The sequence below is a fragment of the Vulpes vulpes genome, chromosome 14, assembly GCF_048418805.1.
Source record: "Vulpes vulpes isolate BD-2025 chromosome 14, VulVul3, whole genome shotgun sequence".
NCBI classification, from domain to species: Eukaryota; Metazoa; Chordata; class Mammalia; order Carnivora; family Canidae; genus Vulpes; species Vulpes vulpes.
This window is the reverse complement of record NC_132793.1, coordinates 114477866-114496485: the sequence shown is the minus strand read 5'-3', so window position 1 is coordinate 114496485 and position 18620 is coordinate 114477866. Positions and strand designations below refer to the sequence as shown.

General features: G+C 40.3%; 1 protein-coding gene across 1 annotated transcript in view; it reads left to right on the top strand.

Annotated features, from left to right (window-relative positions):
• LOC112919880 (uncharacterized) overlaps positions 1-18620 on the top strand; it is a 150263-nt gene that overhangs the window by 70335 nt on the left and 61308 nt on the right. The window contains exon 3 of the mRNA XM_072735177.1: positions 11717-11864. Within this exon, the coding sequence (XP_072591278.1) occupies positions 11717-11864 (148 nt within the window). The remainder of the gene's footprint in view (positions 1-11716; positions 11865-18620) is intronic.

Sequence of the window (18620 nt, the reverse complement as noted above, 5' to 3'; positions counted from 1 at the left end):
TGGGATGCATGAAGCAAAACTAGCTCTTGATCTCTCTCTCTACCCAAGAATATCATTTATGCTTAGTCAAAATAATTACCTCCATTCAATGAAAAAAGGGTGAAAAAAGGGGAGCTATTCTTGTGGAAGGCAAGGGAGTCTGAAGAGAGAGGACCCCATGGGATTTTTCACTGAGGCTCATTTTAATTGGCTAGGAGTCTGATAGTTAGCAGAGTGTATGTGTGAGGTAGCAAGAGAGTACGAGAAGCAGAGGGCAGGGCATGAAGACAACTATGCCACTCTGATATGTCCAAGATGAGAAGAGGCATCATGAATTTTTTCTTTGAAATTGAAATTGTGTATAAATATCACTTAATAAAACTCAGGGAAAAAAGATCAAGTCTGACATGTGAAAAAGCAGTATGAATGTGATTGGAAATATTGGTCTGGGAAGCTTAATTTCAGCTGAAAGAAATGCAGGAGAAAATAGAAAGAAATGTATTCATCAGTAATTGCCCTGTGGCTGATGGGAATACTGAGTAAAAGATGGATAGAGGAAAAAGTATCCTCTAACACAGCTATTTAAGTGAAGTCCCAAAATGTTGAAAGGATGCTTATTTTACTATATTCCTTGTGTAGACTTCTTCAGGATCTTCTCTTTTCAACAGTTTGATTCAAAAGGGAAGCAACATATTAAGACATGATATTAAGTGTATGATTCAGATTCTTAGAGTCTGTCTGAAAACATCTAAGAGGTCCTGGGGAATTGTCTTCAGATATCTACCTGTCCAAGTGATACAGTGAAAATAAATGGGCTTTTTGTCTGGACATACATGGTTTTGAATCCAGGCTCTACCTTTACTAGCCATGTATATAGGGAAGACAACTTGTGAAAATCGTAGGTAATCCCTCAAAAATGGAAGTTGCCGTTTTCATTAGCTGCTATGTGAGCATCTAGAATGAGATGATTGTCGATCCTTTGGGGAAGGAAGTAAGAGCTTTAAAATTTTTTTCTTGCTACATGAAGGGTGGGGGTTAATATGTTGTTCTGATCACATATTGACATCACATCTTCCATAAGAACAACAGATGATATGACATTAGATAGAGACTGTGAATATAGGTTTTATGGAATTTAAGAACATTCTAAAATTTTGTTGAAAGTATATGTGTGTATGCGTGCATATGTGTGTGTGCACGTGTGTGTGTGTTTGCGATCTGTCTCGTCTTGTAAGTAGATATGAATGTCAGACTCCTTTGCTTTCTAATTAATACCTAGGTCACCTGTGAAAATTTATGGTCCTCTTTCACTTTTCTTCAGGAGATGCAAAACACTGAGGCCTAAAACTTAAGTGACTTAATTAAATATTATTATTATACCTGAGGCTTGAATCTAGCTTTTCTGACACCAAATGTGTTGGCATCCACATCATGCTGATCCTGATTACATAGGTAAATTCAGATGGTTCTGGGGAGTAGTAACCCTTTCCCAGTTCAATTTTTTTTTGTTGTTGTTGTTATAATCAAGAGCCTGAAGATGCCATTCTCCCATATTGCTACTAGAATTCTTGCCAATTGCCTATATACATCTGTGTTTTTGAAGATGAAGGGGATATTTCCCCATTCTCAATGCCCACGTGGAAATTAAAAAACTAGTCCATAGTCAATACTATGTCTTGAGATTGAGACAGTGTGTTAGGAGGGCAAAAAGTGACTAAGTCTTTACTGAGTGTTTTTATTTTCATCAGACACTTGAGTTTCATGGGGATATGGCCAAAATATTCTCTTTTTTTATCCTGTAATTCCCAGTGATGAGGCTGAGGACCAGTGCTTCTTGTAGACGATGTTTATCTGACAGGGTCAGTGACTGCTGGTTACTTGGTTCCCCATTATGAGTCTGAATTTCAGAGCCAATTTTCTTAGTCTTACTTACTTTGCTCAGCCGTGAGAACTACTTCCCAAAGCTATTCAAAATTCTATTTTACAACTTAAAGCTAGTATGGAATTCTTGGCTCCCCTTTTTTTCTGAATAATCTTTTTCTCTTATCTAAAAAAGACCTAATAAATAAAGAGGATGAAACACCAAGAGGGCAAATGGTACTAAATTCTAAAAGTTGCATTGAATCTTCTCATTTGAGATGTGCATCCTCTTTACCTTCTCCACCCCCAGCTCCCCCCTCCCCTTTACTGGAGAAGAGGTTAGCATCAATATTCATTTGGTATCAGTCCAGAAACTTTCTGGACAGATTCATGCAAAAACATTTGTATATAACTTGAAACAAAATTGAAGCAGAGTGGTACGTGATTCTGTATGTTTTTTTTTTCCACTTAAGACTGTATTTTGGAGTTATTAGCACAATCAACGATCTAATTCAATAACTCACTTTTGAAAAGGGATGACTCACTGGTATCCATCATATTAATGTGACATCCTTTATTTAATTAGCCCCATAAAATTTATGTTGTTTTACCCTTCCTCCTTTGCCAATGCAAACAATTCTACAGTGAACATCTTTCTGCATATGTCTTTGCACATGTGGGCATGGATATCTGTAAGGTATTTATTTGTAGGTTATGTTCCCAGAAGTAGAATTGCTGGGCCAAAGTGTCTGTTCAAATTCCTTCATCTTGCAATCTTTTTTTTTTTTTTTTTAAGACATACACAGCATGTGCAAGGAAGATGAGCAGAGGGAAAAAGAGAGAGAGAATCTTAAGCAAATTTTACGCTCAGTGTGGAATCTGACATGAGACTCAGTCTCACAACCCCAAGATCATGACCTGACCTGAAGTCAAGAGTTACTGGACTCTTAACTGACTAAGCCACCCAGGGGCCCCTGCAATCTTTATTTCTGTATTTATCAAATAGCGTAATTAGTCAACCAATTACTTTTAAAGTTCTTAATGTGGTTATAAACATACAAAGGTTAAAAAGTGAAAAACAAACAATTAAAGCTCCCTAGTCATTAAATTGTCTTTTTTAAACACCAGGTAAAGAAAATTTTCTTTCACCTATGGAATTCTTCCAAGAATTTTTACTGCATTTGGGTTATTATTGTCTGCTCTAATCTGTACTTGAGTGATAAGAATATAAGCAGCAGATAGCTTCTTTAAAATTTCTGTCAACTTTGAGAACTCTGTGTCCATGGTATGCTTTAAGTTGTCTTTTGGTTGGTTTCTTGGTTCATAGCTCGTCTTACTACCATGCAGTCACTTGGGCTTTCTTTTAATATATAAACATGTAGCATGTTGTGTTACAGTACACATCTCCATTATTTAATCAACATTTTGAAAAGCTACAATAACTTTCATTTCCTCCTTAGTGACATGCAGTATCTTAAATGCTCATATAAGATGTTTTTTTTTATTTTGTTTTGTTTGTTTTTCATATAAGAAGTTAAGAGTCTACCCCAGCCCTGAGATATGTCTTAATCCTGGTAAAATATTTCATTACATAGTAGACTCCCATATCAACAAAAGCTCTTTTACCTAATTATGTTTCACTTTTTCTCTGAGGGCACCATTTGATCCAGTGTCCTCAGGATCCAGTTCTGTGCATACTCATCCAGAAGCTACTGGTTGATCAGGTCCCTTTCCTCCCTCAAGCAGGCCAAGCACTTCCCTGGCTGGCTGATATGGTATATTAACCCTAGTTATTGGTCTGGTGGCCAGGCTTGGAGATGCAGACAAACTTGGAAGGGGCTGTGGCTCATGTTATTCTGCAACATATTCAAGCAAGAATTAGGAGAACTAGGCTTTAATGTGGAGGAATGGTCACTTCTCTAGGGCCATAGGTGTCAGGAGAATCTACAGATTCTATAGGCATTAACATCAACATCTCTATCCAGCATCTTGGGGCCCTACTCTTTCCTGCACTGAGGCAGAAGAGACCTTCCAGGGTTAAAATTCATTTTTCTCTGAACTCCATGTCCTCTATACTTAAGCCCTGTGACTGATCCTTAATTTTTTTCTGTCCTCTGGCTGCAGAAGATGAGTCTGTATGCTGCCAAGGAGACCCTCTGGATTTTGCACTTCGCCTTAAATTTGTGATTGAGCATCTTTAGCCTTTCATTCCATTTGTCTAATGCATCCCCCAATAAAAACCATCTGCTTCCATGGTCCTTGTGCTTATTGTTTTTCCTAAATCTCAGCAGTAGTTGAGCTATTGCCCTGCTGGTTCATTCCCATTCACCAACATTCTATCGCAGTTCTCCATCAGTGAAACTGTAACAACTCCTGCTATGTTATGCTTTGGGCTATTAGGACTTCCTCTGCTCCTTGTGATAGATTTCCCAGTGTAGACCAGATGGCAAGTGACACAGCTCCAAAATCCCATTTTAAAACTCCATTCTTTTGACCAGTCCTAGCACTAACTTTCTCAATTTCTGTTCCCTGAGAAATACCCTGAGATAAAGATTTATGGGTAGGGAGTTTATCGAGGAGTATATTTGGGAAAACACCAGATAGGGAGAGAGGTGAGAGGGAGGAGTAATGCACTTGTAAGAGAGGTCTCAGATGATTTCATGGGGGAGTCTTGGCCCTGGGATGGCCCTTCAGAATTGTCACAATCCAAGTAAGTGGAAGCTGGATTTTGTATCCCCCCACATTTCCAGTTACTGGTGTGGGCTGTCCCTGAGAAAGCAGTGTGATAAGGGGTGAAGCAGCTCACCTCTGCTGAAGGTCTTGGGGAAAGACTCAGGTGTGAACCATGAGCAGCCAATGCTCCCAGCAGCAGGGATTTGTATCAGATGAGATAATGCATGGGAAATCGTTTATGAACAGCTTTACTTCCCCAAAACAAAAATCACATAGTAGCAAAATATAGCAGAATGAGCAAGGGTTTTGATATCAGACCTCTTACCAGTTTTGTTATTTGTAGTTTATTCCTTATTCTTTCTGAGCCCTGGCTTTATCTTCTGTAAAATGGGGATGAATATATTTTCCTTGCAGGAGTGCTTTCAAGGACAACTGAATCAATACTTATTAAAGTATTGGGAAGTCCTACTCCAAGATTAGGATTCAAGCTCAAAGCAGATTTGCTCACTCAGTTAGCTCTTGCCCTCACTATCCTTTGGTGTACTACATACATAACTAATGCCACCAGTGATGAGCTTGGAAAGGATACAGATTTTATTTGATTTGAAAGGTTAAACAAATTCATATTCCTTTACTTCATGTTCAAGTCCATGTTTGTATATAATTCTTTTGGAAGTGACATGAAAGAGCTTATTTGACATGATGATGAGGGTTGATTTTGCCAGTGTAAAAAATTTTTTTTAAAAAAATTTAAAAATCTCACTGGGCTGGTCACATTTGAATGTCTGAATACTCAGTCTTGACTTTCCCTAAAGCATCCCATGGTCAGAACATGTCTTTTCAAGTAAAGGTCAATGACAATTCACCTGCAAGGGAAAGATCCAATTGCATTTCTAGAATGAAGATCGATACAATCACTGCAAGTAAACCGTGTCCGACCTTATCCTTTGTAAGAAGGAAAAGAATCAACAGGGCATGAAAAGTGTCAGCATTTTGAGTTTTGAGAGGTGAGAAAGGGGAAAGAGTTTATGCCATGCTCATCCATCATTGAACTTCAGTAAGACCATTAAGGTTCAAACTAGCGATAAAGAGGTAGCAGTTTATTCAGTTCTGCTGTTGGAAATCCTAGTATCAATTCAGTTCACTTCAGTTCAATTCTATTCAATTCAACAAACGTTTATTTAGTGCCAACATTGTGTATGACTTTATGCTAGTTGCCAAAAAACCCAATCCCTGGCTTTTCATTCACTTTATTTCATGCCAGACTCTGCTAGGTGCTGGGAATAAGCATGTAGAGAGAGAAAGACAGGCAGACACAAGGAAATTTATTGTGATAAATAGTAAAGGAGCAGGATAAAGTACTGTGGAATTACTGTGGAAGGAAACTTAAGCTATGTGTTCATGGGGAAAAAGTGATTTTGAGTTGGGGCTTACACAATGAATAAGCATTTACTCATGGTGGGAGAAAGGCCTGGGTTAGTTCATTTTGACAATTATTTATCCAGATATACTGTGTACTGGACCCTGGGGTGGGTACTGGCATTGAGGAGGCAAGTATAGTATCATCGTGGCTGCCCTCAGGAAGCTCACAAGTGTCATTACAGCAGGTGTATATAATAGTCTGAAAAAACTTGTCATCTGGTAAAGAGACCAATGAATTGACAAGGAAAGGCCTCCTCTGCGATCTTGGAGGGTATTATGCTGAGTGAAATGAGTTAATTGGAGAAGGACAAACATTATATGTTCTCATTCATTTGGGGAATATAAAGAATAGTGAAAGGGAATAGAAGGGAAGGGAGAAGAAATGGGTAGGAAATATCAGAAAGGGAGACAGAACATAAAGACTCCTAACTCTGGGAAATGAACTAGGGGTGGTGGAAGGGGAGGGGGGGTGGGGGTGACTGGGTGACGGGCACTGAGGGGGCACTTGACGGGATGAGCACTGGGTGTTATTCTGTATGTTGGCAAATTGGACACCAATAAAAAATAAATTTATTATTAAAAAAATATATCTGCTTTCTAAGATAATCTTTGGTCGAGGTCCAGGTGTTAGGTTTGCCCTCAGAATGGCAACAACGTTCTCAGAAAAATGCCAGGAAACACATGGTAACAAAGGTGTTTCTGGTATGTTTGAGATTATGATGCATATTTGCAATGAAAGACAACACAACTGTTCAAAATGGTGCAGAGAAATATAACATGGGAAGTGATTTATGATATATAGTTGAGTTAAGATGCAGACCTGTAAATATTTAGTGTGTATTCATGGGAAATAATATAAGAAGATGGTCTAAAATGTTCATATCCGTTCTATTTGGATAGAGGGATTATAAAGAGGAATTAAGAGCATTTTTCTCTTTCCTCTCTTCCTCTTCTCCTTTTTTCTCCTCTTCCTCCTTCTATTTTGTTCATGTGCATTTCCTTTCTTTTTATGCAAGAAACCTGAGTTATTTCGAGAATTAAAAAACAAGCAAATAAAAAGTTAATTTTAAAAAAATCCTTTACATTAAATAAGCCCTTCTAGAGTAATGATAATCCTTATGGTTACGGAATTTGTTCTCCAGAAGAATCAATACTGTTGGAAGGGCAACATCATTACTATTATTATTGTTATTTGTACTTTTATTTCCATGGCCTGGTAATATCTGAGGTTTTAATTGGTGTACCTTCCTCACTCCCAGATCGTATAAAACACAGATAATCTGCAGAACTAGAAATAAAGGCTGCAAACCCTTACCACAGACAGATTTGGGTGCACATTTTGCAGAATAAATTTTCCTATTGGCAGAGATCATAAAAAAAAAAAGTGGTCACAGGCTGGGGAAGGGAACATGCAGATAGAAAAGGATGATAGAACGGAATGGAGATCCTCAGTCTGGGAACCCCAGGGCTGCATGGAAACTGAGTGGGCGAGGTCTGTGTAATCCTTCACCATCTCAAAGGAACTGCCATCCATCTCTCATCCATTGGTCTTCTGGTCTGGAATGAAACTCACCTAAAACTTGAGATTCCGTTCAACTTCCACGCATCTGTGTGGACATTGCCCACTTCTTTGCCTGAGCAGTCCAGTGTTGCATTCCCATTTTACTGACGGAGGAGTGGAAGCTTGAGGAAGCTGAGTAATTTGCTTAGAAGTCACCAGCAAGGTTGAAGCTAGAACTTGAGCCTCATGAATCTCTGCTGAGCACCCCACCACACTGCCTAAAGCTTGATTTGTGGATCACAGTTATTCACAGCCAACAGTTCTGCCCCTCATTGTTCCTTGGGCAATGACTCCTTCCTGTGACGAGAAATAAACAAGATGCTGAGTCAAATAAGTCAATCGGAGAAGGACAAAAATTATATGATCTTATTCATTTGGGGAATATAAAAAATAGTGAATGGGAATAAAGGGGAAAGGAGAAAAAATAAGTGGGAAATATCAGAAAGGGAGACAGAACATGAAAGACTCCTAACTCTGGGAAATGAACTAGGGGTGGTGGAAGGGGAGGTGGGCGGGGGGGTGGGGGTGACTGGGTGGCAGGCACTGAGGGGGGCACTTGTTGGGATGAGCACTGGGTGTTATTCTGTATGTTGACAAATTGAACACCAATAAAAAATGAATTTATTTTTAAAAAAAGAAAAAAAAAACCAAGATGGTGACAGGCTTCTGAAGTTGTGTCATTTCTAACGTGGCGCTCTACTCCTGCAGCGAGAGACAGGGTTATTTCTGGTGAAATCTTTGCTGTAAAGTACACCAATCAATTTTCCTTACAAATAATTTCTAATATGTAATTATGTAATCAAGCACTCCCATAAACAAGCTTGGCCTTGACACAGAGTGATGGGGTGCAGTAATATTTTAAATAAAAGATGATCGCACAGCTATTTATTTTGAAGTCCAATTTTCAGGATTGGGAACTATACATTAATGGAAGTTTAGAGATTAACAGCAAGCTAAATGTGAAACCCTATGAGCTAATGCCTTCGACATAAACAAATGTACAAAAATAGCATCCTGCAACTGTTTTCAAAGTCTGACAGAGTTACGGGGCTTTCTGCAAAGCAGAGGGTGCAAAGAGTACCAGATTCATCAAATTCTGGCAGCGATCTGTTAAAAAATAATGGTTTTGTCTACAAATGGAAACTGCTAACAGCTTTTCCCGTCCACTGTAATCGTCTTTCCATCTGCTTGGGTTTTATAATCGTGTCGCCTTTGGAAAATTACAACACAGAGCATATTCTCTTGGAGGTCTGTTGTTGAGCTGAATATTCTGGGCCATGAAATGGTGACAACAGTTGAAGAGTTTCCCTGCAAAAGCGTTACAACCATTGCATCCCAACAAGCCGCCCTGGTGCTGCAAGGCTCTGGCAGGAGGGGAGCAGCAGACTGCGTTTAGTAGAGCACAATTTAAAAAAATGCTCACATACACTTGAACAGGCACGATCTAACTCCCGTGGTGCCTTGAAATAATGGCTACTTCTTTTTTGCCTCCTTCCATCATCTTTCCCTCTTACTCTATCTTTTTTCTTTTCGATTTCCCTACAAAACTGTTATTATCTAAGTGCAAGGTCATGAGGGATCTGGACAGCTCCTCTAGCCTGTAATCTGATCCAGAAGGAACATTATTTTCCTGTGTCTTCAAATCCTTTGCCTAGAGCCCAGCTCATGGTGGTGTTCAGTACCTAACTGCTGAATGAACGAATGAATGAATGATGCCATGTCTTTCATATGATGATCTCTACCTTATAAAGCCTTATGTACTTTGTTAAACATTTTCACTGACACTATCCTCACAACAACATAGGAGGAAGGAAGTTGAGGTATTGTCTCAATGTATAGGTTCACGTCCTTCAAGAGGCAGATGCTAAAATTGGATTAAATAGGCAAGAGATTGATTATGGAAACTGCCCTCAAGGGAAAAGGGAGAAGGGGTAGTAGAGGATGGGGGAGGCATCAGACCACGATGCAGGTCTTACTACCACAGAGGAGAGATGGAAGGATTGAGTAGTGGAAGTATTCAGCAGAAGTGCAATTCAAAGAAAGTTTCAGCAGAGCTGATGGAGAGTCTTTGGGCTGAAGCCACTGTCTGTGGGGTCCCACATCTCCCAGAAATGTGCCTGCTTCTCCCAGAAGTGGCCTTGCTGCTCTCAGACTTTGGTTGGTGGTGCCAGTGCGGTGATGGATTTCAGACAGCATGACTGGGGCCCTCAGTCAATTACACTCTATGTTATGGGAGATTGGAGAGGAAAATTCTCATGATGACCATATTCTATTTTAGAGATAAGAAAACTGAGATCCTGAGAAGTTAAGAGGCATTCTCAAGGGGTCATGCCAAGTGAGTAGGAGAATAGAGGTTAGGCTCTTGAACCCTAGCTCATGTGTTTTCTTTATAGATATAACGATGGCTTCTTTTTACCACTGACCCTGAGCTCCGTCTGATTGGTGATGTTTGGTGGGGAGGTACAAGTACAGGCAGCCAGTTTCTAGACAACATTGGATGGACACAGTATCTGTCAGGGCATAAGAAGAGACAGGGAGTGTGGTTTCTTACACTTCTGGTAGAAAGCAGAGAATAAGGCTGGAAAGTGAGGATGAGATGTCTTATTCTGGGCAGATAAGACATTTACTTGAGAACAAATGGGTATCATTTGGAGAAAATCAATGCATGAAACCAAATAATGGGATCAATATTTTGGGATTCTCGTGGGAAATCCCAGATGACAGACAATAGATAGCAGAAAAGCGGGGGAGAACTGACATACCTATGAATCGCCATCATGTAGCTTTTGAAAACACTGGCATTGAGGGACTGCCCTGCAGGATTGGATGTTGATTTGCTTACCCACTTAGAAAATAATTTATTGAGCACCAAATTTGTGCCAGACACTATGATAGGCTCTGAAGATTACTGGCAAAGGAGACTCTATTCTTTTAATGATGGAATAGAGCATCCGGTGGAAGAGACAGACAGTGACTATACAAACGATAATTCTAGACACTTGGAAATGTTATCAGAGAAATACTTAGAGTATGGGAAGCAGAATAATTATGTGGTAAAGGGAAGATTCTGAGGCAGTGAAAGTAGCTTGAGATCTGAATGATAAGGAAGATTATCCATTCATTCAAATCTTCCTCTGTGAAGATTTGAGGGCACAAGTTTCAGGAGGAGGAAGAGCAAGTGACCGCCCAGCAAGAATATGAGTGTTTAGGGAGAAGAAGAAAGGTCCATGTGGACAGAACACAGTGCAGGGGGAATGGCAGGAAGTGAGATGAGAAGTAGGCAGGGCCAGATTCTGTAGGACCTTGGAGGCAGAGCAAGAAATTCGGGTTTTATCGTGTGTCAGGAAACCATTGGAGGCGTTTAAACAGGAGAACATCAAGGTGTGATTTACATTAAAAAATGAAGCTCATCGATAGGAAGGAAAGTGGAAACAGGGAGATTAAGTGAGTCTGTTGCCAGAGTCCCGCTGAGACCTAATGAGGACTTGAGGTGAGCTAGATGGACAAGCTGGAAACAGCCTAGTAGATGACACAGAGAAAAGGATTCTTTGTTGAAAGATGGCACATGTGCAAGGCAGAGAGGCATGGGGATGAGAAGAGGGTATATTGGGGTTCACATGTGGTTTGCAATGACTGCACCATCATGTGTGCATTATGTAGCAGGAAGAAACATAAGATGAGGAGGGTGATCTCTATTTCCAGAAACTGATGAGGGGATAGCTTGAGAAAACAAGCCACTTTCCCTTTCTGTGCCTCAGTTTCCTTCTCAGTAAAATGGAGAGTGGTATGACAATGGAGTCACTAAGACACATTCCATTCTGTGATTCCCCCAAAGGCCAGGAAGGTGAAACCTGACTGAAAAGTCGGCAATGCTGGGGCTTCACCATGTGGGTTTTCATGGCCTCGGGGCTAGGAACGTGCTTTTAGGAGTCAGAGTAATTCATATAATAAATGAATAATGGAAATAGGTGTTGGATATCAACAAGTGTTGAAAGCCCCTTTTAATGGGCTATATAAAACAGGTTGTTACAGGAGACACCTGGTACAGGGGGTGTACCTCTTGCTTCCCCATCCTTGTCAAGGCCAAATTGCCGTGAACACACACAAATCCCTTCTGTAGAGGCCATGACACAATGCCCACGAACACATACAAATCCCTTTTGTAGAAAACAGCACAGGCCATGACATAATGATTACCAATTTGGGTTTCTGTTTCTACAGGCTGTCTGATAATAATAGCACTTACTCTGTGCCCAGTGGAGGTCCAAGCAGTTCACCTGTGGCAAACTCCTGTGGTCTGCAACAAGTGGATGATGTCGGTGATAATTTCTTCCCTGTTTTACAGATAGGAAAAGTGAAGACCAAAGAGGTAAGTAATTGCTTGAGGCCACCACAGCCTTTCTACAGCCTTAGCTGGGATATAACAGAAAGGACTCAGCCTTCAGGAATTGGGATGTGCCACTTGATAATGTATGACTTGACTTTCAAGCCACTTAACACTTGTTCTTGGAGGATTTCCTCATCTGTGAAATGGCCATAATTATAGCAACTCACGGAGCTGTGTGAGCATCAAGACAAATTGTGTAAAGAATCTGGTGCAATAAACATTGGTGCTCCCCACACATAAAAATGTTTTGTAAACCGCTGCTATCCAAAGATTTAATATGACCTCCTTGCATATTTCTAGGCATTTAACTTGGTTTTGTACAGAAATCATTTAATGTGGAGATATTTGTAGCATGGGAAATTCCTAGGGTTTCTGGATTTCTGTATGTGTGTGGAGGGAGGTGTTGAGGTAAATACTTCCTCTGGAGATTTGAAAACAGTGAGTCAGGAATTTGAGCAAGTTGATATTAATTTCAGGCAATATTTTCTGCTCTATGAAGCCAACATGGAAGAAATAAACCTTAATGTTTTTTAAGTGCTTGGCTATGTTCTAGGCCCTCTGGGGGAAGAGGTGAGGTCCAGAGATGAGTCGCAGTGTTGATTTTCTCAAGGAGCCTGCTGTCTACTGTGTAGTACAATGACTAGATGGGGTGGATTTCTGCTGGAGGCAGAGGTTCTCACAGCAAGATCTGGTGTGTGTGAGTGTATGTGTGTGTGTGTGTGTGTGTGTGTGTGTATGAGAGAGATTATTTTCATGTTAATCAAAAGGTCTTGGATTAAATAATGTTGAAACACCCTGGCCTAGACAGAAAAATCCATAAGAGAAGAAATGAACCGGTGAGTTTGTGAGAAAGTATAACTAGTTTTTATATAGATAACATATGGGTAACCAAATATCCAAATATCCATCAGGGGGATCCTGGATCTAGGCGAGATGGCCCAAAGGCAGTGATTTACTACCTTATGACTCCTTTGAGTACCTAATATTTCATAACCTGTTCTCACTTTACCAGAAAGATAATACAACCCATCCACAATATGATTTCAAAACAAATCAATAGAGTGTCTCAATATAACCAAGGAAGAAGTAAAAGGAAAGTAGTTTAAGATAAAGTAATATGTATAGTATTTTAGTATGTGAGCACTCAGATCTGGTTGCACTAGAGAGGTAGTGGACTAATCACATGATTGTGCCCAAAACTGCCTCAGGGACACATCTGGGCCTTGGTGCCTGCTGCTATTGGGCACCTGTTTTCCACCGCGTGGCTTTTCTATGTGCTATCCCACCATTCCATGGTTCAGTCCAAGCTCTCATGTGGCAGGTGGCCTCCACAAGGGTGAAATAGAAGCACCGAGGCTTTCAAACTCTAGGTTCTGCAGTCACACAGCACCACTTCTGTTGTGTTCTTTCCATCAGAGCAAGGCACAGGGCCAGCCTAAAATATGCAAGGAGTGGGTGGGTGGGAAATAGACTCTTTCTTTGCAGGAGGAGTGGAAAAGTCATGTTGCAAATGGGCATGTGGGATGAAAGATCATTGTTGCCATTTGTGGAAACAACCTACCACAGAAGGATAAGAGCCCTGAAAAGTAAAAAAAAAAAAAAATTAAACTATTTATTGAATCCTCCATATATGTCTGGCACTGTGCTAAAGCTTTTTGTGTTCATACTAAGTAAATCTTTGAACAAGCCTATGAAATAGACATTATTATTATTTCTACCTTACTGATAAAAAAACGGACACTCAGGGAGGTGAAGTAGTTAATTATGGTCTCACAATCAATAAGAATTTGAGATGGTATTCAGATCCATCTCTGCCTGACTCTGAAACCCATGGTCATATCTGTGGTTCATGTGGCACTTATTTTTTAAGTAATCTCTACACCCAATGTGGGGCTTGAACTCACAACCCCAAGATCAAGAGTCACAAGCTCTACCAACTGAATCAGCCAGGTGCCTCTCCTGTGGAAGCTACTTCGAGAAGAAATATGTCTTCTGAATAGAGTAATGAGGTTGATTTGAGTATATGGATGGATCCAGGGACCACACACAAAAGATATTCAATTCTCTGATAGCAGAGAACACAGCTGTTCACTTGATGCTTTTCAGTTTAGGGAGATGGGGGATAAGCCCAGGTTTTGGCCTGTGCATGTGTTCCCACATAGTGGGTTGAAAGGCATTGGCAATTTGTAGGTCTGTGTGTTTCCACGCCTGTAAGATGTTCAGGTCTGCACCTGTACAGAAAATGTGTGGTTCGGAGTGCCAATGGTGTGAATGATGGCTGTATCAGTCACATGCGGAGGATGATTCCTAGTGACCTGGGGGATGGAAAAGAAGACAGTGTCAGAATAATGGATGAGACATGTGCTTCCTGGTGGGACAGACCTGCTAGGAAGAGTTTACAGGTGGGCATTATCTTCAAGCAAGGAGGGAACAATCAAAAACATCCTTGGTCCTTTTGATCTTTATTCATCATTAAGCAAGGTTATTCTTTTTGGGGGTCAAATCACAGTCGATATTTGCTGATTTAAAAATCATAGCAGTGTCTTTGCGAACCAAATCAGTTCAGGATGATCCTTAACTCAACATTTCTCACAAAGTTCTATTTAAGGGTATAAAGGATCTCCCTAGCATCACAGTGTGGAAGCTGATTCTGGTTTTTATTCCACCTGTGTTGTGGTCTGGCTATGTGAAAACTTTTTCTGGAAAAGCTTCTACAACCCCATACCCTAAGAGTTTTCTCATCTGCTCATTCATTCACTCACTCAGCTGATATTTTTTGGAAGCCTCTACAGACATTGTTCTAAACATTGGGGATACAGTCGTGAGCAAAAAGATGGGGCACCTGGGTGGCTCAGTTGGTTAAGCATCTGACTCCTTATCTCACCTCAGGTCTTGATCTCAGGTTGTGAGTTCAAGCTCCGCCTTGGGCTCCATAAAAAACAAAAAAAACAAAAAAACAAAAAATGATATGGAGTTCCTAGTCTCATGGAATTTATATTCTAGTTGGATGGGGGGTGGGCTCTGGACATTATATACTATGTTAGATGGGGATAGGTGTTAAGAAGAGCTAAAAGGATGTCAGGAGGAAGTGATTCCCAGGCATGGAGAGCAGTCAGGACAAATTCCTGGAGGTAGGCATGTGTTTGGATGGATCAGGAACAGCTACAAGGCTCTTGTGGCAGGAACAGAGTAAATGAGGGAACCCCGGTAGGAGATGAGATCAAAGAGGGAAGGAGTCAGTCTGGGACACCAGACACCAGAGTGATGCGAAAATCTATTGGAGAGTTTTGAAAGGAATAATCTGTCTTATAATTTTATAAGGTCATTCTGGCTCTTATACGGGGAACAGTTCAAGGACGAAGACAGAAAAAGGGAGGGTAGCTGCCTCGTTCAAAGACTGTTATAATATTACAAAAAAAATATGGCAGCTTGGACTAGGGTGGTAACGGAAAGTTGTGAGAAGTGGTTTGAATATAGATATTCTTCAAAATTAAAGTCAACAGAGATTTGTTGAAAACAAGGTGTAGGATGGAGTCAAGAATGACTCTAATTTTTCAACTTGAGAAACTGTAAGGATGGAGTTATCATTTACTCAGATGGGAAAGACAATGGTAAGGGCAGGTTGGGAGAAAAAAGAGAAGGAGCTGAGTTTTAAAAATGTGAAGTTTGAGATGCCTAGGAGACCTCTAGGGGAGTATTTTAAATTGGAAGCTGAGTGTAGGAGTTTAGAATCCCGGAGATATGGCAAAATTAGTAATGAGTATTTGCATATCATCAGCATATAAATGATATTTAAAGCTATGAGATTGGATAAGTTGAACTATCCAAGAAAGTAAGTGTAGATAAGTAATAAGAGAGATCCTAGGAATGGGTCTTTGAGCACTCCAGCATTCATAAGTCAGGGAAAAGAGGAGGTGCCAGTGAATGAGCCTGAGAAAGAGTGGCGTGTGCTAGGAGGAAAGCCAAGTGATGTCCTGAAGTCAAGTGAAGGAAGTATATCAAGGAGTAGGAAGAGGTCATTATGTCAAACGTAGCTGATAGGCTGAGTCTGGTAAGAATTGAGAATTGGAAATATCAGAAAGGGAGACAGAACATGAAAGACTCCTAACTCTGGGAAACAAACTAGGGGTGGTGGAAGGGGAAGTGGGCAGGGGGTGGGGGTGACTGGATGATGGGCACTGAGGTGGGCACTTGATGGGATGAGCACTGGGTGTTATTCTATATGTTGACAAATTGAACACCAATAAAAAATAAAAAAAAAAAAAAAAGAATTGAGAATTGAGGGCAGCCCGGGAGGCAGAGCGATTTAGTGCCACCTTCAGCCCAGGGTGTGATCCTGGAGACCCAGGATCGAGTCCCACGTCAGGCTCGCTACATGGAGCCTGCTTCTCTCTCTGCTTGTGTCTCTGCCTCTCTCTGTGTCTCTCATGAATAAATAAATAAAATCTTAAAAAAAAAGAATGAGAACTGATTTTGAATGTCAGTATAAAGGCTATTGATGACCTTGATTGAATTAGTTTTGGTGAGGACATGAGGTTGAAAGCTTGACTGGAGGATGTTCAAGAGAAAATGGAAAGGGAAAGTGAAGACAGAACATGGACTACTCTTCGGAAGAGTTTTTCTGTGAAAGCATTTGACTGTAGCTGAGAGTGGTTGATATGGGACATTACATCATATTTGTGTGCTGCTGGCTATGACCCAGAAGGGGAAATGATTGATGATAGAGGATATGGGGGAGTTTAGTTGGATCAGTTTCCTTGAGTTGGTGAAATGAGATAGGATCTAATAGGCATACAGAGGGATTGGTCATAGATGGGAGCATATCATTATTGTATGGGAGGAGATCCAGTATGTATGGTTCAGGGGCATTTAGTGTGGTACATTTATGTGGGAACAGGTGGAAGTTACCTTCTGATTGCTCTACTGTCTCAACGCAATAAGATGCAAGGCCACTCATTGAGAATGGGAAGTAGAAAAAGCTTTACACAACTTTGAAGAGAGATTAGGTGAGAAACAGGCAGCCAAGAAAGTGTCAGAGATATTTGAATAGGGGCATGCAGTACATTTCATGAACAGTAATGAGGGCTGTTTTGAGTTTAGTACTTGGGAATTTGAAGTGGAACACCCATGTGCTTATGTGTTTTCCTCCAGCTGTGTTTGCAGACACAAAAGAAGATTGAGAACTAGTTTTACGCATGTTTTATTCATTTGTTTGTTTGTTTTACTCCAAGCGAGAGTGGAGAGAGAAAAGTTGCCAGTCTATGTTGACAACTAATTATAATGATGTGCTGTGGATTTTTTAAAAAAGATTTTATTTATTTATTCATGAGAGACACACAGAGAGAGGCAGAGACACAGGCAGAGGGAGAAGCACGCTCCCTGCGGGGAGTGCGATGTGGTACTTGATCCCAAGACCCCAGGATCACAACCTGAGCAGAAGACAGACGCTCAACCACTGAGTCACCCATGTGTCCCTGGGCTGTGGATTTTTATGTGAATAAAATCAAAAGGTGAGGGGTGAGGAAAAATAAGTGGAATGGATTTTAATATGGTTGAGATCAAGGGATGGTTGGAATGTGAGCACAGCAGGAGAGAGCTGGAGATGGAGTCAGTAGTAAGTGTAGGATTCTTCTAGTTGATCTTTTTAGACGGATAGGATCATCTGAGCTATGACATGGGATGGGTTTGTGAGATGGGTTGGAGGAAACAATTGTTGTAGGATATAAAGAGAATTGAGAAGCTAGATGTTGGATGGATCATCTATATTGATATTGAAAGTATCAGCCTGAAACTCTGTATATTACTACTTACTAGGATGATTCCCTAAACACTAAATTCTCAGGGACTATTTGTTGAATGAAGGGTTGTTCCACAATGACAAGTTTCAATCTCATACTAGTTTCTTGTGTGCACAGTTGAGATAGAAATAAGTAGATCTTATTTCACAGTGAGCCAAAGTGAGGGTACTAGTCTCTAAAAATAGAGGATAGCAAATTAGCTCTTTGGGGGAATTACTTGGCAAATTCTCTTTCACTGGACCCTGCAAACACTTAGCTTCCCAGAGCACTAACAGAATGAACTCACATAACATCAACAAGCATTTTTGTCTTTAAAAATGTTTCTGTTTCTATATAATTAGGTCTTTGGAAGAAAGACAAATATAAACGGAGGGTATTGTGTACAGAGAAGGTGACGAAGGGGAAAAGAGTCAATGGAATTTGGATTTTTCCTCATCGTTATGAAGATCCCTAGAGTTTAGTGTTTTTTTCTTTTTGTTTCCAATTAAAATGGAAAGCTTTGGAGCTGACCTTCCCTTAGAAATAGTGGGTACTGTGAGAATGCAGTGCTGTATTTATACTGAGAAATGGATTGAGTTTCTAACCTTTCAGGGTTGGCCTATTTGGTAGGTGAAATGTATTTTCCCATTGAAACATTTTTGCATATGGAAGTCAGGTTCCTAGGCAAGTCTTTGTCTTCATAATGAACCCAAAGTAAAGAGTATTATTTTGTTTTGTCTTAGTAAAGAGGGTCATAACATTTTGTAATACTATATTTATATATTTGGAAGGAGGATTGTCTTCCTTTTCCTTTGGAGCTAGCTTAGCTGATACTTAATTACACCAATATCTCTTCCCTTTTAAGGAAAAACTGGGGTCTAGATTGAAGTGTTGAAAATGATTCTTTCATTTGGTCTACATCTTAGTTTCCTCTAGAAGTAGAATCTCCTGAGAAATATGG